This window comes from Pogona vitticeps, chromosome 5 (assembly GCF_051106095.1).
Source record: "Pogona vitticeps strain Pit_001003342236 chromosome 5, PviZW2.1, whole genome shotgun sequence".
NCBI lineage: Eukaryota > Metazoa > Chordata > Lepidosauria > Squamata > Agamidae > Pogona > Pogona vitticeps.
Genome location: NC_135787.1, coordinates 185,389,494 through 185,410,829, shown reverse-complemented (window position 1 = coordinate 185,410,829; position 21,336 = coordinate 185,389,494). Strand labels below are relative to the sequence as shown.

Sequence of the window (21,336 nt, the reverse complement as noted above, 5' to 3'; positions counted from 1 at the left end):
TGCTTTGTATTCTCAGAAAGTGCTATACAAATATTGTGTGTTTTTCTTCTTATTTTATTATTAAGCTTCCCTAAAGGCAAGGTCAAGCATTTTTTGTGCTTAAAATACTGGACATTTGCATGTTCTTCTTGCATCCGTCCAATGCCTTGAGATTTCTGGTCATACACACTTAGCCACACTCTCACCCTGCTTGGTCACACTCCTGAAAATTCTAGGTGTGTCCCTGTTTTCATCTATGAAACATTGGAGAGTCTGTTGTCCACACAAAAAAAGGAATCATTAACTCAATCAAGCCGTAATTGGTAGACCTGAAAAGCAATGATGTGAATATTTCGGCTTTGAAACACAATTCGGTCAGTGTTGGCCCCAAGTCAGGCCTCCAAAGAGTGGACATTACACAGCCAGGTGCTATAGCACAGAAAGCTTTCCCACCCTCCATATCTCCACATAGCATATTTTCTCCATTCATCATAATCATAGGCATCCTTCAGTCTCGAGAGACTATGGTAACATGCTCTGAATCGAGGAGTGTCCTCTCCAGAGCATGAAGCCCGGGTAAGGTAATATGGAGGACAGGCTGTTACCCAAGCAGCAGATCCCCCCTCTCCACATTGCTGAAATGGTCCAATGGAAAGGCAAGAGCCAATACAACTTGTTCCAGCAATGTCGCAGGAGTTGGCAGAACGACACATGCTGCCTTCGGGACTCCAGCTCCGGATTTTGCCTCGAGGTTAACTCCTGAAGCCTTTTCCATGAGTGGATATAGCCACAAGGCAGTGGAGCTTTGAAATTGGAGTTTTCCTTCTCCTAGATGGGCTGCCTTCCATGGCTGACGAGCCCCACGTACCCGGCCTGCTCTTTAATAGTGCAAAAGTATGATCTGAGCCTTAAAACTTTCATGACTCCCCGGCTTATGCAAATCTCATTGGCTTTCCTATTTACCATATTAAGGCCAGATATAAAATTTGAGGGACACGCTCTTTTAAATCAGGAAGTCCCACCCCTAGGCCCCACCCCCAGGCCATTGGTGAGGTATTAAGTGGGGCTCTTTTAATGTTTTAATATTGTTAATACAGTGGGGTCTTGACTTAAGAACGGCTTGAGTTAAGAACATTTTGACTTAAGAACCACTCTCATAGGAAAATATTGACTTGACTTACATACTTAGATTTGAGTTACAAACTAAAAAAAAACACGTGGGAGGCAGGGAAAGTGCAAAATTCGAACTTTCAGTTAACTGTTGGCCAGTGAAAAGGGTGCCTGTCTGCTTCCTCACTCCTCCCATCGTTTAGAGAGTGGATTGGGAGACAGTCTTCGGACTGCCTGGTACTGTACTGCCTGGACTGTATTTTCCCTGCCTTCCCTGAACCTTTCTTGACCTAAGAAAAAAAGAAACAAAATTTCCCCCTCTAGTGGTCGAAGGCGGAATAGCAGCTTCCCATTAGTTTCTATGGACGGAAAAGAGCAGATACGGATCAAATGGTTTTCAATGCATTCCTATGGGAAATGCAGATTTGACCTGAGAACTTTTTGACTTGAGAACCGCCTTCCAATACGGATTAAGTTCTCAAGTCAAGACCCCACTGTGTTTTCAGACTGCGGATAAGTGAAACAGTGGATACTGATCCCATGAATTGGGGGGGTCCTACTGTTTGTTCCTTCAGGTACTAAGGTGCCAGGTAATTTGAGGCTTTATATCTCATCACCAGCTCATACTCTTGTATCTATCATCTGGGCCAAGCCATAAATGGGGTTGAACAACTGGGGCTTTGACCTAGGCACCAAAATTTAGAGAGTGCAGATATTTTCTTCTGCAAGGGCACAAACTCACTTGCTGATATTTGCTGCTACAAAGACATGAAGCCCAGCATATATACTGCCTCCAGTCACACCTCCCAGGGCAGAAGGAAATACAAACAGGTAAACTCAGCATGGAACCAACATGGTGGCCATGTGCTCAGACCCAGACATTCTAACCCATCCCTCCTGTCCCTTGGTATTTCAATCTCACATGACTCAAACTTATCCAAAACAAAAAATGAAGACACAAGGACAGGTATGGCTCTGCATATGAGTTCTGTAAGGTGCTCCTGCCAGTAATCCAGGTATTGCTTTAGTATATGTGACTTCTTCAAGGACAGCTCTACATGGTGTGGATGACAACAGGGTAAACAAATCCCAGTGTAAAACAGTGATACTGGGCCTGGATATTAAAGGCCATACTAGACAAAGAAAAAAGCTTCATATCTAGACAACAGTGAACAATTTAGAGGGTTGTACTCACTACTATTTTCAAGGGCTGAGTATAGAACATTGGAACCAGGTACTGCATGAATCACCACATAAATTCTTCCATTGCATATTAAAATAAATGTGAGCATTTTGGGAAAACCTAAATGTGTAGACAAGTGATCAAGAAGTAAGCTGCCATGTTACAATTTAAGCTGGTAGAGTCAAAACACGAAGCTTTAACCACCATTGTTCATGATTAAAAGAATTTCAGATGAAACATGCAATATTACTACAAATGGAATCATCAACCAGAACAACGCACTGCAACATTGGCAACTGAGCCGGTAGACAACACTGTTGTGACATCTCTACTGAACTGAATTCAAAACTTTTGAAACCAAGCCATATCTGAGATCTATTATTTATAATCACCCAGTTCATTTTTGTCAATATTTTAATACCATTCCAGCTTAAAATCACATTGACTACCTTGGCTGTATTCATCCTCACTTCTGTTGCTTTGCAATGGACAGCTTTTCAGAATCTTTCCACACAAATATGGAATTTGACAATGCTAGAGTTCCTTTTCTTGGAAAGAGAGTTCCATATTTGGATTTTCCCGCTATGCCCGGTCAGGTTTCAGTCAGAAGGACACCTCAATGAAAAGCCAATCATTCCACTGTTGTCAAAGTCTTACCTGCTGGGTCTCCCAGCTTTCCTCCTCTTGATGAGCCAATCCAACACTCCGTTTTTAATATATCCTCCTTTGCTTCTGACACTGAGGGGGGGAAAAAGAAGAAGAGATGGTCACTCATCTTATGGAAAGAATATCTAATGATCTCAGAATATCTTACAGATGGAACACCTGGCTTTACATGGCATTTTCTACAGAGAAGACAGAGATATGTGGGATTTTCAGGACCCTGGAAAGGTTCTCTTTTTGTAACTGTGATTCTCAGAACCTCCCAGCTAGACGGAGGATTCTGGGATTTATAGCTATCCTTCTCCCTGCAAATGCCTCCAAAGCTCTGGAGATCTTATGTAGGGCCTATCATCTAGCTGGCTGGATAGCTCAGTGGCTTAGGTATCTGGTTACAGAGCCAGAGGTGGGGAGTTCAATTCCCCACTGTGCCTCCTGGTCAATCTCCACAGTCCCAGGGTAGAGTACGTGAAGAAATATTGGTTTAAAAATGAAAAAGCAAAAGAAACTTCCACAGTGGCCCAGACAAGAAATGTACACAGAAGATTCGTATATTAATTTATAAGCCTCCCTAAAACTCACCACCCCGTCTAGTACAATAGTTTCAGTCAGATTTACCTCAGTTTATTTCAATTAGTATACCATCTCAGTATAAATAGTCAGAGACTCTTGGTTTAGAAAGAATTTTAAAAATGCATCTCTTTTATTTACAAAATCTTCATGTCAGAATAATAATAAAAATATATTCACTGGTTACATATTATAGTATCTTAACTTGCTGGCTTCATTAGTTACTTCACTAACTAACTGGTTATATAAAAATAAAAAGGAGGAGCTGTGAGACCATTAAAAATACAAAGGCAAAAATAGGTGATACCTTTATAGGCCATTAACAATTGTGTGTTTTTTTTTAAATCATACAATATGCATGTTTTTGTGAATAAACACTCATAACACTGGCATGGACTCTAAATCCACATTTGAGTAAACACTAGTAAACATTAATAAGACTGAACCTGAAACCTGACATTGCTAAACTGACCCTGACTGAGGTAAAAAAGCGGGAAAGGGACAGCGAGGCGGAGAGGGAAACTACTGGCTACTCTAAGTGATTGACATTCACCCAAAGTCCCTCCCATCTAAAACTCTTCAACGCTCAATTTGCAGGTTACTATTCTGACTGAAGGGAATGGCAAACTACTTCTGAGTATTGTCTATCTGGAAAACCCTGAAAAGGGTCAGCATAAGTCAGAATTGGCTTAAAAAAGAAAAAAAGCCCAGCTACATAATCTCTTCTCTAGGCCAGGAAAGAAAATGAAGAGCCACGTTCCTCTCCTTATGCTTGACCATCCAGGAAGACTGAGTGAATCTGCAGGGTATCTTAAAGTTCGTGAGCATTTATTTGTATTTAATATTTCATTCAAGGCCCTTACTAATTAAAAACAAAAAGTTTCCAAGAGCTGCCTTTTAAATTGCATTAAATGTTTCGCCTTCCAAAGCCAAATTCTTTGGCTTGAGACATCTTCGATTCATAGAAGATCCATTGCGGAATGGAGACTTTAGTCTTGAATTGAGATTTGGCAGATCAAGATCCCCATGAAACTCACTGGATTTCCTTAGGCCTCTCTCTCAATCTCTCTCTCTCTCTCTCTCAATCTCTCAGTGTAAGTCTAAAGAGGAGAAGAAAAAAGAGATGTATACCCCCAACACACACACCACATCTTCAGCTTTTTATGGGAGAGGAAAATAACTTAGCAAATGATAACTAATATTAGGCAGTTTTTGTCCACCTAAGATATCTGCACACAGAGATGTACACTAATATGAGCATTGGGAGCACACTTTGGCAACCCTAGTAAATTTTGCTGCTTGAGGCAGAACAGTAAGGGCCACCCTCACCATGGTGACTAAGGCCTAAGTCAGTGGTTCCCAAAAGCAGCAGTTTGCAGTATGTTTATAAATCCTGGTCATGAGAAAAACTAGAGTTGTAACACATAGAATGATATTTAACTATCTGGAAGGCTCTTTTTCAAAGTGTCCAGAATCTAAATACTTGCCTTGCTCCTGAAGTCTGGGAAATATCATCTGCATCCTGTAGCTAAAGCCTCGGGCCAGAACACTCTCCAATGGTGTAGAAATCACCTTTTGGGTGTCTCTTTCCTCCCTGTTCTAGATGAACCCTGATCAAAATTAGGTCACTAAAACGAAGGAAACGCTTTCAGTTTTCATCCTATGTTTCCTTTATGAGGTTACCTAACCCATACAATTGTCTTCTTCCATCTACCAGATATCTTGAGCCAATGTGTCCAAAGTGAAGGTTTTAGATATTTGGATCCTTGCAAGCAGGTGGAACGTTCAATACCTGAACATTCCCTCCTAGTAAAAAAAATAGACCTGCTATGGAATTGGGGTGGGGGGTGGGAGTGGCTCAGCAACATGTCCTTTCCCTGTTGGATCCAATAGCTGTTCCAAAGAGTTCCCATTTTATATTTTTATTAGGGGAGTAGAGCAAAGTAAAGCAAATTGTCAGTCAAGGTCAACGGCTGCCCACCATCTTCATGTCTGCAGAACACTTTTCAGCCGTGACCATAAGAACCCGAGTCCATTCCAAGGACATGACAAGGGTCGGTATTCCCTTGACTGGTCAATGTGGGTAATATACAAGCAGTCCTGAGAAGGAAAATTCAATACGAAAGTACAATAGGACCCCTGTATCTGCAGGATCAGTAGCCACCACTTCACTTATCCACAGTCTGAAAATAATAAAAATATTAAAAGAAAAAAAATCTGGAAAAACTATTTTCACATGTATTACCAGAACTGACCACTAAAGAGAGCCAGAGACCATGCTATGAATACATGTTAGTGAGAATACAGTGTGTTTGCTATTATCCACATTTTTCAGTATCGATGGGGGGCTTGCAACCAATCCCCAGGAGATGTGAGAGTCTTACTATACAACAGAAACAATGTGGTAGACGGTACAAGATTTCTGGGCTCTACTGATTTTCCTCTGATGCACTCACTCTTTTGGACTCTATATGAAAAAAATATTTCTTCATCAACCTCTTCTAATTCAACCTTTATTGAAACTTCAGAACTTTTTCTGTAGGGCATTGCATGCTTGGGACAGTATCAACAATACTTGTGTACTAGATATGCAGAAAACATTTCCATTCCCCAGTGTTGGCTTTGCTTATCATCTCCTGACTCCAAATCAATGATATAATTCCAGACGCTGGGGTTGTAATATTCTTGCTCTGTGTTTATGGGTTCTTCTTAAAAAATTTATTTATTCTTTAAAATACATGTGTAGGGATAGGAATTGGCCATTTCCTATATGCAAGCAATTGGCTATTTCCTATATGCAACCATTAGTTGGTTAAAAAATTGGGAGGGGGGAGCAGTTTGTTCTTCATCTATTTGAATACTGATGCCCTTGATACCTCTGTTGGACAAGTAAGATTTGGATTTTGTATTGTGCTGCTTTGTGATGCGCACATGTGAGAGGAAATAACTGGTGATGGTCAGGTTGAAGTGAGATTTATTTTGGAAGAATCTGCATAAAATTGATCTTTTCCTGTGCTGCCTTTTGAGCTGGATAAACGTCGTACAGTGGACCCTCTACTTACGGAATTAATCCATATTGGAACTGTGGCTGCAAGTCGAAAACTCTGTAGGTCGAATCTCCATTGACCTACAATGCATTGAAAACAGATTAATCCCATAACTGGCAGTTTTTATTCTATTTTTGTTCCATTTTAGGTTTTTTTCGGTCTGTAGGTCGATTCTCCGGCTGCAAGTCGAATCTAAATTTTGCAGCCAGAGAAGTCTGTAACTCGAAAAGTCTGTAAGTCGAGCCGTCTGTAAGTCGAGGGTCCACTGTACTTTTTAATATATTTCTCCAGCATATGAAGAAATGGATTGCCAGCCAGTACAGTTTACAATGAAATAAAGGTGCCATGATACTTTTGTTTTAGTCTTAGTTTTGTATCTTTAAGTGTGTTTTTAAAAGTGTGGTAAAGTACCTCTTTGCATAAAATGTATTTCCCCTCCCCCCATCCACAGTTCCTTCTGATTCTAGACCTTACAGCCCCCTCACACATCCATTCTCCAGGCTGCAAATCTCCACACTTCTCTGTACGTGTTTACAACCCACCTTTTTTTTAACTACTTCAAAACAGCCAACTAACATTTTTTTTAAAAAAAGAGGAAGCAGCACCAGCAAATAACAGGATGAATATTAAACATAATAGCTCAATTTAGAGGGCTTCCCCTGCCACACTCAATTACCTCGTGATGACATTGATTCTGACAACAGCAACAACTTAGAAATGTGAATGCCTTTTTTTGGTGCTGTCTATGGGAAACAAGTGTCTACTATTTTTGAAGAAAGAGAAAATATAAGATCCGCTAAATCATTCCTCTGAAAATTCTGACAGGTCTAATATAGTTTTCAGGTAAAACAAAGTGACTTCCATTTTAATTAGCATCTTTCTGTAGGCTTATGGGAAAAGAAACCTACACACGGAAAAAATAATGCCTAATGGGCAATACACTTCATTTCTTGTGTTCCTCATGAATCAGGTTCACTTTCAAGTTGTTAGCAAAAGATAAAGGTTCCCCTTGACATTTAGTGCAGGGTGCTCATCCCCGTCTCCAAGCCGTAGAGCCAGCCTTTGTCTGTACACAGTTTTGTGGCCCCGTGGCCAGTGCGACTAGACACGGAACGCCGTTACCTTCCCACTGAAGCGGTACCTATTTTTTCTCCTTGCATTTTTACATGCTTTCAAGTTGCTAGGTTGGCAGGAGCTGGGAGAAGCGATGGGGGATCACTCCGTTGCATGGATTTGATCTTACGACTGCTGGTCTTCTGACCTTGCAGCACAGAGGCTTCTGCGGTTTAACTTGCAGCGCCACCACATCCCTAGTTGTTACTCCATTTTAAATTTACCTTTTAACTCATTCGCGGGGGTGTGTGTGTCTACCAACCTTTAACTAGTTAAATTATCCATTGACTTTTCCCATTATTGAAAACAATCAACTTACTGTTTTTACCTTTTAAATATTGCCTTTTGATTGTTGTAAGATGCCTGGGGTCCTTTTAAGGAAAGAGGTAGGCTAAAATTATTTTAAATAAATAAATAAACTTGGTCATACACTGCCTTTAACTGGGGTGACCAGATGACTAAGAAGACAGGGTTCCTGTACATTTACTAGCTACTGAGAACAGCAGGTTCAGTTTTCCACGCAAGCTACCTCTGCTGAGAATTTCCTGTTCTACACATCAAAGCAGTGTACAATTTGTCCTCTTTTCATTTGGTCAGTCTACTTTTAACTATTTATGGAAAAAAAATTTAAAAAAACATTAAGTCCAATTGGTGCTTGCATGAGATTTGCATAACTTGCCACAGCTAATTGCAAGTGATTGACGAGGTGCTGGGTTGTGCAGTTGGGCGCATGGCTAGGAACATGATCTAGATGCTCCTTGACACCTTGTTAATCAACCATAACAGGTTACATGAAATTTATACAAAGACCACTTAGAAGAGGTAGCTGTGTTAGTCCATGCAAGCACATCAGGCAAAATCCAAAGGAAAACAATAGCCAGAGATATTATCAGGGTTAAACTATGGGACTTTGAGACAAGATTTCACAGGTGATTATATTCCCATGTTGTCACAAATGCTCACAACACAAAAAGACATTTAGCAAGTGATTGACAAGGTGGTATAATCCTATTGCTATATATAGGATTCTAATCATAGACTGAAAAGAGAATAAAATGGATTTATGTTCCTTCTAACTTTGTTCTTGGCAGTGGTTCTCTCACTGCTACTCTTTGTCCTGCTCTAGAGATTTGAAGGAGATTTGAGAGCAGAACCACAAAGAGTTAAACTATAACCATTTATACCACAGAATATGCACTAACTTGTTTGTTCCTTGAGTGAACAATTGAGACTTTATTTACCTTTCGCTTGTAGGCACATCACGAGTTTTGTGGATGACAGTGTGAAACTAGCAGCTCCTTTTCAACAGTTTTATGCTTTAATAAACAAAGAGGAGATACATCATCTCTTTCTTTCTCTAAAAGGGCTTTCTGAAGCTTTGCCACCATTACTATCATTGTGTGCACGGCATCTTTCTTTTATGAAATACAGTGTATTTTTAAATTTTAAAAAGTAGTGCTTTTCATGTGTCACATCAAATAACTGGGATGGGCTAGATACAATCATACAAGTTCTCCTTCACCAGACAACTTAACATGTGTACGGATCACAGATCTGTACAGCCACACTTGACTGTGTGCAGAAAAGTTGGGCTCAACAAACCTTTAAATGTTCAAAACTAAGACAAGCAAATTTAGCAATTACATTAGATCCAGCTTAAGGTAACAACTCAAAATTTTTGTGCAATCTTTTATGTTTTTCTTCTCATTTGCCCATCCACAAATGCAGGTAATGTATACAAATGCACAAGTGCACACATACCAGGGTTAAACTACAGGACAAGACTTCACATGTGATTATATTCCCATGTTGTTACAAATGCTCACAATTTTTCTTGCCTTCACTGGGAAAGGGTATGTCTAGTCCTTAAAACAACCCTTTGAAAAAACTATCAACCCCTATGAGACTTTTCACTTGTGCACAACAGTAAAGACACCTCTCTGTGTGTGTGTGTGTGTGTCTGTGTATGTGTGTGTGCATGCGTGCACACTCGTGTATGCTTGCAAATACAAGCATTAATAAAGAAAACATGGGTTTTGCACAAAAACTTAGTATTTTAGTATTTTTTTAAAAACCTCATGTTTTTGGTGTAATGGGAGTATTTATTCTCTACCAAAATGCACAGTTTCATACCAAGAAACAAGATTTTTGTGCAAAATATTCTTTCTGCAAGAATCAATTTTGTGATTTATTTTTTTTAAAAAAAAATCCTGAAATGTGAAAAAATTCATAAAATCCTGGTAATCTTGCCCGATGTGGAAAGAAAATTAACTAAGATGTTTGTTGTTACTTGCAATCAGGAAATAAATGGAGAGTTACATTCTTTCTCGTTTGTTTTCTGGGTACCATAATATATTTTTGCAAACAAGAATAACTACTACTATGCATAAAAAAAAACACAGAAGTGGGCAAACAGCAGTTTTGTTGGAAGCCCCAACATTTGCAAATACACACACACACACACACACACACACACACACACACACACACACACACACACACACACACACACACACACACACACACACACACACACACACACACACACACACACACACACACACACACACACACACTAGGAGAAAAATAAGGGAAAGCAAACTGAAGTCTGCTCGGTGTAAAAGGATGCTGATGGAAGTAGGAACCAGGCAGCTAGGGGAATCAATTGAAGTACAGTGGACCCTCGACTTACAGACGGCTTGACTTACAGACTTTTCGAGTTACAGACTTCTCTGGCCACAAAATTTAGGTTCGACTTGCAGCCGGAGAATCGACCTACAGACCAGAAAAAAACCAAAATGGAACAAAAACGGCTGGTTACGGACTAATCGGTTTTCAATGCGTTGTAGGTCAATTGAGACTCGACCTACAGACTTTTCGACCTGCAGCCACCGTTCCAATACGGATTAATTCTGTAAGTAGAGGGTCCACTGTATCCTGGGGAAGGTTGTGTCTGACTGATTGGAAACCTGAGTAAATTGATCCCATACTCAGACATATTTCACGTCTCCCATTTTCAACTTCTTCTAATAGTAAACTCAGGTGGTGACTACAATGAAGAATGTGGTTAAAATAGGATAATGGAAAATCAAAAAGGAGGTAGCATTCTTCAGTGTTTGTCCAAATCATTTAAAAAACAACAACACCTTACCAAAATTCAAACACAAAACAACACTTCTACACACAGTGCCCATATTCAGTAATCCTGAAATGTAGAGATGCCATTGGAAATTAATGGGAGGAAAGAGAGGAATGGAATGGCCTGTTTGGAGGAAACAGTTGTCTAGGAACTGAACAGCAGAACTGTTATGGAGATGTTGGAGTTATTGCAACCTCGCATGCTGCTTTTAGTAGATTCGGCTGGGAGGGACCTTTCTGGGCTGGGTTGAAAATCAGTCTCTCCAGCACTAACCAATAGTTCCCTCCTACCTCTGAGTTCAAAGACAGCCACGCCCCTCTTTGCTGCTTTCCGCCCCCCTCTCAGTAAGTATGCTGAAAAGCAGTGAGTCTGTTGAGGCCTGCTGCTCAAGGCAGCCGGCCGTGTCGTTAGCTTGCTGTTATCTGTTCACTGTAAATAAAGAAACAGGTTTCATTCCTTCTCCAACTAATGTCTCAAGATGAGGCATTGGGACTGTTAAGTGCTAGCTAATGAGAAATTGGGTGAACTAAAAGGGGGGAACTTGCTCTGTCAATCCCTACACTTCTGCTGCACAGCCAGTGGAAGTTAACCAAAATTCAAAACTCTACAACAGGAGAATGACATACCATCGAAGGCCGGCCCTACCATTATGGAAACTGGGGCAGCTCCTGCGGGCAGCAGAACTGAAAGGGCAGAAAACTGCTCACTATGTAATTTCTTCCCCTCCCCCTTTTTTTTAATGACCAGCCAGTCCAAATGGTGATTCTGGGACATTGTGCCTGAGGTTGAAAAATATATTTGTTGCCTTGTGTCACCTGGCTCCTTGATATTACTACCAAATAGCAGACATGTTTGACATGAGAAGCATGGCTAAATTTTCTACTGTATTTAACGCGTGTTTTAAATACAGTAGAAGGCACTCACAGAAGGCACTCAAAAGCGTTTTCAACTATTTCTGAACAGAGATGGAGCCAGCCAACCTAAGTTCCCCTGAAGCAGATTTCTACATCAAGAAAATTACCTCTCCGAAATGTTCCGTAGGCCTCACAAACGTTTGGATTCCGAAGGCAAGGGGAATGCCCTCTTTGGGTAAGACTCAGGACGTGTGAAAATACAACTTCCAATAAATCTTCCAAAATTCTTTCCCATCCTGAATTAGCTGCTGGTGTCTCGACAGGCCTTATGACAGCATGAAGCATGAGATTTCCACACCACTATTCTAAGCATATTTCTCCCTATCAGAAGAAGCTCACAATTTCTGTAAACAGTCTATTTATTTTCCCCTGCCTAAACTCCGGAGCAGTGTGTACTTCTCCTCCGTGAACTGACTTAGAACCAGGGAGGAGGGACAGATTTACCAGCGTGCTCACAGATATCTAGTACATTAATACAGAGATCTGTGTCATCTTTGGAAGTTCACACACTATTTTGTCTGCCTATCTTATATTTGCCTGCCCTCTAGAGACAGGCTTGTTACACAGTCCTATCTGTGAAGAAGCTCCATTTTTTCCCTTCCTTTTCCTTCTCTCTCTCTCTACTGTTAAACAGCACAAAACAAGGGGAGCAAACTTCCCATACTGTACAAAATCATCCGATACTTTGTGGTGGACAAACCAGTCCTTTTCTATGTTTTTTTGAATTATCATCTGAAAGGAACTTTCCATCTGTTTTTGAAAAATCACAGAAGGCACTCAAAAGGAAGAATCTGATGATGCAAAATACAAACCCAAATTTGGGACTTGAGACTGAATGCAGGCAAAACCTCACTATAATTGCCTTTAATATTTTCTTAAATAAACAGGAAGGATATGAAAATCTGACTATGGAGTATGATCTACTAGAAAGAAGTGAATCTGGTATTATGAGGTAGAGCTGCAAACAATTTCAATATAACTGAAATAAATATGGGAGGCTATATACAGGCTTTGGTTTAGCAAAAAGTATTTCACAAGACACTCTTAGCTCTGAATTTCACCATGCATGAGTTGAGTTCTCACCATATACTATCAGGTTCTACTTACAGTGGTGCCTCGCTTAATGATTGCCTCGCTTAGCGAGGAAATCGCTTGATGTTTAGTTTTTTGTGATTGCAAAAGTGATCGCAAAATGATGCATTATGACAATCTAAAAACAGCTGATCGTCAGGGTTCAAAATGGCCACCGGGTGTACAAAATGCCCCCCCACTGTTTTCTAGGATGGATTCCTCACTTTACAGGCAGTGAAAATGGCTGCCCCTATGGAGGATCTTCGCTGGACAGTGAGTTTTCAGCCCATTGGAACACATTGAAGGGTTTCCAATGTGTTTCAATGGGCTTTTTTATTTCGCTTAACGAGGATTTCATTCTACAGCGATTTTGTTGGAACAGATTATCCTCATTAAGCGAGGCACCACTGTATTTGCAAAGCCAGACCTGAGACTAACGTTAACACTAATGTAATTTTCACTGGTTTCAATGGATCTAGTTTTTTGTAATGGGTTTTCAAGTTGCTTCTATCTCAGGGTGATGCTATGAATCAGTGATCTCCAAAAAGTGTGATTAACAGCCCTGGCCACCGCTTGGAAACTAAAGGATGTGGTTTCCTTTACCAAGTGAATCTATTTTATGATTGGTCTTCTTAATTTCCTACAGCCTTCTGCTTTGCCTAACATTGCTGTTTTTCTAGTGGTTCTTCTCTTCCCATGGAAGGGTCTACTTTAGTTGAAACTAAACTTGGACTTGGTCCTTAATAAGAAACATTGGCCTTTTGGTCTAGATTTATAGGAGAAATCCAAGGTGCTGAACTATTTGGGGGAATAGGTTCACCTTGGAGAGCTCTGTTAAAATTCAGGCTAGAACCCAGAGTAGATTAACCCACCCACCTTTTTGTTCATTCAGTCGTTCATGCATTCATATAAATAAATACATATACTGCCCTGTTAATGCAATGCACTATTTTGGGCAGTTTACAATAGTCATGAATAAAACGCATACAATCTATATACAGTACCCAAAGACACAAGCAGAAAATTAAAAACAGTAAGTAAGTAAAACACCTGGCACCAGTAGCATCAGACATCAGGATAAGAGACATAAAATCAGGTGGGCTCAGTGTGGAAGGCCTTCCTGAAAAGCAGAGTGTTAAATTTCTTTCTAAAAGTTAACACGGGGCCCAGATGTAGCTCTACCAGAACTTGGTTGCATAAAGTCGGTGCCACTGCAAAAAAGGCCCGACCCCCTGTAGATAACTTACGGGCCTCCTTTGGAGTGGCTATGCAGGGGAGCACAGACTGGGAGAATCTAGTGGGTTGTGTAGATGACATGAGAAGAGACAAACCCAACACAGCCAGAATCACCAACCTCCAGACATTTCATTAGTGCTATTTGGCACCAATAGCACAATATCTCTGTCAAGCATCAGGTTGACATTCAGGTGGCATTACAAATGTCACCTGCCTCTCCTTAATTGGCACTAGGTGTTCTATTAGATACCTGGAGCTGGTAAAACAGCAACAAGAACATAATCCATATTGGGATGCAGATAGGTAGTGATGTAACGCCAGATTTTAAAAATGGGGTGCTCATTTTGACCATCCCCTACACCCTCAAGGAAAATCCAAAGATGCAAATAAGTTCTTTAGATCTCTATCAACAAATCAGTTTCAAATAGTTTTCATATCTACTAGGAGCACCTCCTTTGTGAAGGTGATGGGTTCTTAGTTGTCCATTCAAGATTAAAAACACCTTCAACATGTTTCACATTGCTACAGGGGCAGCTGGCAACAATATTCTGCTGCTGTGAAAAATCCACACCCACTGCAGTTACCATGAGGACGACAGCTATGTTCATGAGGAACAGGGAAATCTAAGAAGGATGGCAGATGATGCCCCTGCTCATGAAAAAAAAGTCCTATAATCTGGTGAGCTCTGACTCCACTACAGTGCCATGGATAAAGCTTAAATCTTCTCCACCTTTTAATTACAGCAAAATCTGGAGATGAATTTAGAGGTTCCATCTTGGAGAGAATAGCCGAAGCAATCTGATGGAAGACCCCTACCTCCACCACAACTAAGTTGGAGGAGTGCTCTGTAAATTCTTTGTCCAGATAAAATTGCTTCATGTACTGTGTCCCCCTGGACTGCCAGGAGAACAAATCTGTCCATTTTGAAGGAAATCAACCCTGAGTGCTCACTGGAAGGACAGATCCTGAAGCTGAGGCTCCAATACTTTGGCCATCTCGTGAGAAGAGAGGACTCCCTGGAAAATACCTTGATGTTGGGAAAGTGTGAAGGCAAGAGGAGAAGGGGATGACAGAGGACGAGAGGGTTGGACAGTGTCATCGAAGCGACCAACATGAATTTGACCCAACTCCGGGAGGCATGCTCTGGTCTATGGGGCCACGAAGAGTCGGACACGCCTTAATGACTAAACAACAACAAGAACTGTGTTTCCCTGAATGATGAGAACCCCAATCCTCTGTTCATTAAATTCAGTTGTGCTCTTTTGAATATAAACAGCAGCAGCAAGAACGGGCTCTGGCTTACTTAGACTGTGTTAATTATAATCAGTGTTTTACTTTCTACATCTTTGATTGTTAAGTTGGCAAAGTGCTGTGGAGATCCCTTTGGGGATGTGAGGCACTATAGGAACGTAAGCTATTATTATTAAATAAAAATCACCTGGAGTTTAAATTATACAATAGCCACCTGATTACACTTCGCACTCCAGCTGTAATAAAAAAATAATTGCATGCAATATAAATTAAAGATGTGTTTACCCAAGTTCAACAAAGTTCAGGTGCTTTGGAATAATCGCAGAGGTGTCGGGAGAGATTTTTGATACCTTCATCAGCTAGACTGCCTTAGTACAAAGAGAGCTACAGCAGAAGCGGGCAGAGGGGCAGAGGTCCAGCAACTGAGTGGACAGAATTGAATTTTAGGAAAATCCATGCGAAACAACAGATGATGTTCATGGCAAAAGCAAAACTATCCAAGCACGCTCCTGTGCAAACAGGGCTTCGATGCCAGGTGCATGAAAAAATGGTAGGATCAATGGGAAGGTGCTTCCTGACATAGGCAAGATCAACTTTGGTTACATGACCATGAGAATCTTTGCTCTTTGGAGGTTAGCCTGATGGTTAAGACAATGAGCTATGATTCAGGAAATCTCTGGTTCACATCTCCCATCCACTCCCTGGGTAGCCACTGATCACTTACAGTCTCTTTGCCTTAATTACCAGTCCACAGTGACTGTGGATGGACATCTCACTGTGTTGGGTAGTTAAGATAAGGAGCCAGAGGTTGGGAGAAGAAAGGAATGGTAAATGACATGAGTACTCTGTCATAAGATAATAATGAAAACAACAGAGCACAGAGTGCTACTCCTGTCCTCTGAAGATGCCGGCCACAGAGACTGGCGAAACGTTAGGAAGAACAACCTTCAGAACATGGCCAAACAGCCTGAAAAAACTCACAACAACCAAAACAACAGAGTCACCAGAAGTTGGAACTGAACTGATGACAGGGGATTATTGTTAACAATGGTTCAGTCAGCAGCATTGTTGCAAGAAGCAATGTGCAGAAAGCATCCAAAGCAGCTATATGGATACTGAGTTTTACCTTTTATAGATCATTCATGTTGAGCAAAGTGCTTTGGTATTCTTCAAAAACAAAGATAAACAAAGTGACACATAGAGAGATCCAGAATTTGGATTACTTGCTACTTGCAGAATTTGACATTTATGAATGCGGATACAAGTTGAGTTTGCTTCATGAGTTGATCCCAACATAGCTGTCCAGTACACAGCTCTGAATGCATAAGATGTGTATTTTCATGAAAACATGCATAAAAAGTACACATTTTAGGGAAGTGTGAGTGGGTGTATATGGGTGTTTGTGCAAGTGTGTGCAGAAGTAGTGAGACAGATAGATATTTCAATATACATATACTGTATATTCCTATCTGGATGGATGGATGGATGGATGGATGGATGGATGGATGGATGGATGGATGGATGGATGGATGGATGGATGGATGGATGGATGGATGGATAGACAGACAGACATTAGCTTGCTTTTCTCCAGCTCAAGGCAACACACATGGCTTCTCCTTTCCACTCCAGTTTTATCATCACAACAATTCTATGAGGTCAGTCAGGATGGAAGAGACTAAATAGCCACTCAGTTTCATGGTTCAGTGGGGACTTTCCCGAATTATCACCCAGCACCAAACACTAAATGTCCACAGCTTTTCTGAGTGTTAATGCAGGAACAGGATGAAATAGATGATGAATGGAAATCTAGAGATCTCTAAATGGCTGACAACCAGTATGTCATAGTGGATAGAATGTCAAACTAGAATTCAGGAAACCTGGGTTCAAATCCTTCCCAACCATAGAAACTCACTGTAGGGTGGCAATGCTTTGCCACTTCTGGAACATCTCATAGACCTTGTAATACTTATTATGTCATAAATTGGAGGGGAAGATATGGAGGCAGTGTCAAATTTTATCTTCCTGGGCTCCATGATCACTGCAGATGGAGACAGCAGCCCTGAAACTAAAAGGCGCCTTCTTCTTGGGAGGAAAGCGATGACAAATCTTGACAGCATCTTGAAAAGCAGAGACATCACCTTGCCAACAAAAGTCCGAATAGTCAAAGCTATGGTTTTTCCTGTCGTGATGTATGGAAGTGAGAGCTGGACCATAAAGAAAGCAGACTGCCGAAGAATTGATGCCTTTGAATTGTGGTGCTGGAGGAGACTCTTGAGAATCCCCTGGACTGCAAGGAGAACAAACCTATCAGTTCTAAAGGAAATCAACCCTGAATGCTCACTTGAAGGACAGATTCTGAAGCTGAGGCTCCAGTACTTTGGCCATCTCATGAGAAGAAAAGAGTCCTTGGAAAAAACCTTGATGTTAGGAAGGTGTGATGGCAAGAGGAGAAGGGGACGACCGAGGATGAGATGGCTGGACAGTGTCTGCGAAGCAACCAACATGAACCTGACACAACTCCGGGAGGCAGTAGAAGACAGGAGGGCCTGGCGTGCTCTGGTCCATGGGGTCACGAAGAGTCGGACACGACTAAACGACTAAACACACACATAAATTGGAAGTAACTTGATGGCAGCTTATTATGCCATAAATTGGAAGTAACTTGATTAACACCTTCATACCTATTGACAAGTAATCAAAATACGAAAATGTAAAGGAATATACATCATATAGTTCCTCCAGCCCAGACCCTCTCAGGAATTAAACTTTACCTCACAACGTAGCTACAACCAGACCTCAAGAAAAGCATGGTCATTAACTCTGTGTTTCCCTGTGTCCATTATTGTCTTTCCTTAACATTTATGGCATCCTGTCCAGACATCTCAGTAAAAAATAATCTGTGTTTATTCAGCATAACACAATAGCCAAAGATCTGCAAACACTCAGTGAAGTCTGTGGAAAGCTATCAGGCCCACGGACCACACAAGGTCAGTAAAACAGCTTCCTTAAGTCAGATACAAGTGCCATTCAGAAACAAGCACATCTTTCTAATCAGACAAGCCGCAAGACACTGGAAAAGACTATTGCTGTAGTTGGAACATGTCAGTGGAAGTAGACTGGATAGCCTCCATCAGTCAAGCTATAACATCTCCTGACACTCCTTTTGGCAGAGAGCAGCTCAAAGGCTAAATCAGGATGATGTCTTCAGCAGTGGATGAGATCTGGGAGAGGGGGAGGGAAGAAGGAGGAAGCCAGCGAAGGCCTATGTAAGGAGCAGTATTAGTTCCATATTGTTGTTCCACTTGAAGGACACAGTGTGTCATAACAAATTACCATTAATTTGCACCAGCAGTACAGTTAGATTAAGACCGGCAAGCGATGATGACAAATAGAACTTGCAAGATCGCATAACGAGAGGGCAAGGCTGCTTTCCTGGAGCCGCTTCTCTCAATTAGTGGACAAGGCTTTTAATGCTTCTATGCACAACCAAAGCAATTTTGATTACTCCGAGCTAAAGCCTTCGTTTAGAAGGATTCGGAAGCTGAAATACATCTTCTTCCCCTGCTGCCTCTTCTCCCTTTTAAAATATACTTTCTGTACGGAACCCTGGTAGATGGGCATTTGTAGAGCTGCAGAAGATCAAATATCAGGCTTCCAGTCCACAGGTGTTCAAACCAGTGGGTCGTGACTCACAAATGGGTGGCACGTTGCCCTCCATAATGATGAGGCACATTGTCATAACCACCCTTCTGAAAGAAGTGAGAAGACAAAAGGAGGGCAAGAAATGAGAGAAGGAAGGAAGAAGAGAAGGAGAAAAAAAGGGAGACAGGTGGAGAAGAGAGCTGCCTAGGTTTGATATAAAGTACATGTTGAGATTATTTATTTAACTTCTATACTGCTGTTGGTGGGATCAATCTCTGGGTGGTTAACAACCCATAAAGGCATAATTAGAAACCATACATTACAACCTCACAACATCCAATAAATACAATAAAACCCTGTCACTAGTGGAAATGATAAAGCCTGCATTTTCTATAATCAGTCGGGCAGCTGCATTTTGGACCTATTGACTTCAAGGGCAACCCTATGTAGAGAGCATTCCAATGGTCTATTTTGGTGATTATCACTAGAGATGGGCATAAACCGCCTCTTCAGTGGTTCACGCCGGTTCACCCTTCAGACAAACAGGTGTCCGGTGCTTCTCAACACTGTCTCCTCCAGTGGGGCAGCTACTCAGAGGTAGAACCTGGAGGAGGCAGGGCAAGGAAGCCGGGCGCCCGCCTGTGGAGAGCAGGCTGAGAAACACCAAAAACCTGTTCCTCTGAATTTCTCTGATTAGCAAGCATGAGCCATTGTTGTTAGGCATTTCTTATCTAGGTAGCGGCACAGCTGGGCAACCAACAGAAATTGATAAAAGGCACTCTTGACCACAGCAGATGATTGTGCCTTCGTAGACAGAGCTGGGTCCAAGAGTACCCCCAAGCTGCAGACCCGATCCTTCAGGGGAAATGTAACCCCATCAGATAAATATCCCTCCAATGTAACCCCATCAGATAAATATCCCTCCAACCAGTCCAAAGTGGTACTAGCTGAAATTGATCCAATTTAACCTGACTAGATAATGCATTGAGCATCTCTTTCAAATCTATAGGCATCCACAAGGTCCCAAGAGATGACTTCATCCAGATTTAAAATGGATTGCTAGTTGGTTGCAGCTGTAGAAATTTTCTTTGTCTGGGAAAGATAAGGCCACAGATTTCACAGTAAAGTTCCGTCTGTTGGTTAGAAGCAGCCTCAACTAGTTGGATATTGTGGCTTCATTCAGAGGCCTTAAGTTTATTAAGATAACATCCTGATGCTTCCCTGATAGCCTCCAAAGAAGCTCTCTAGCCTTCTTTGTAGTTACTTCATTGCCCTTTTAGTCCTCCATGAACCATGTTCATCTTTTTTTTTCCTGGAAGTAATTCTAAACTATGTGGGAGATTATTATAGTCCCTATACGCCTTTATTCCTACACAGGATTTGCCCAGAAAGTGCATCACACTGTGCAGGATTCTCTGCCAAGAACAGGTAAAAACTGATGGAGAAAGGGGAAGGAAAGCCAGAGTTTCCTTTGTACTTGAAGCATGGAACCCCCACGGGTGCAGGAGGAGGTCTTAGCAGGGAGTCCCAGCATGGCCAAAACTCGGAAAGTGGCTAAGACGAAGAAAGTTTTTGAGTACTTGTGAAGGAGGTCCAAAGGAGAGTGTACCGTCTCATGAGACAGAGGGCGGAGAGGGAGGAATGAAGCCAGAAAGTGCCGGCTTAGAGACAGACCCAGAGGGGAACATGACCAAGGAGGAGGAGATGGTAGAAAGAAGAGGGAAGTTTGAAATATGTTTGGTCGAGGAACGTGGGAGTCAGAAGGGGGAGGAGCAAGAATTGGCAGTTTGGGAAGAAAGTATAAGTAGCCAGGGAGAACGACAGTTCAAGGTAGAATTGGAGTTATGGAAACGCAAGAGGGAAAGGTTGCTGGAGTATGAGAAAATAAAGACCAAGGAATTAGTAAGAGATTTCCCCAATCTAAAGTTAGGAGGATTGCTCCCAGACCCCACTCCTAAGGAATCAAGTGAAACACGGTACAAGACGTTGGAGTGGTCAGTAATAATGTTTCCTAAGAATAAAGGGAGAGGACGACAGGTGATCCGTCCCGATTCCAGGTGCAACACACACACCCTCCTGAGGGGGACTGGGCCCGGCATCTATGCTGCGGCACCATCTGTACAGTGAGAAGCGCACCCCTCCGGAAACCCACCGACACGGAGAAGTTTGGCCCAGCACCTCTGTGAGTTTAACGGACTTTGGGTGGGAATTTGTGATGGACAGTTATGGCCCGTTGCCTGAATTAAGTGTTTTCAATCCAGTGATGAACAGTGTTGATCACCATGTATAATAAAGACAATGATGTTAGAATTAAGAAGACGCCTCCTGTGATATTTCCCGCGTAAAATTAGGAGTTGTCAAAATTTGAAACTGAACCTGGTCACAGTACTGTTTGTCACAACCCTATCCATGTCGTGCTTT

The 21,336-nt window shown here is 41.6% G+C and overlaps 1 protein-coding gene across 4 annotated transcripts in view; it reads right to left on the bottom strand.

Moving 5' to 3' along the window:
• SOX5 (SRY-box transcription factor 5) overlaps positions 1 to 21,336 on the bottom strand; it is a 918,192-nt gene that overhangs the window by 681,377 nt on the left and 215,479 nt on the right. For all 4 annotated transcript variants that reach the window (XM_072999722.2, XM_078376420.1, XM_078376419.1 and 1 more), the window contains exon 3: positions 2,930 to 3,010. In XM_072999722.2, coding sequence (XP_072855823.2) covers positions 2,930 to 3,010 — 81 coding nt within the window. The remainder of the gene's footprint in view (positions 1 to 2,929; positions 3,011 to 21,336) is intronic.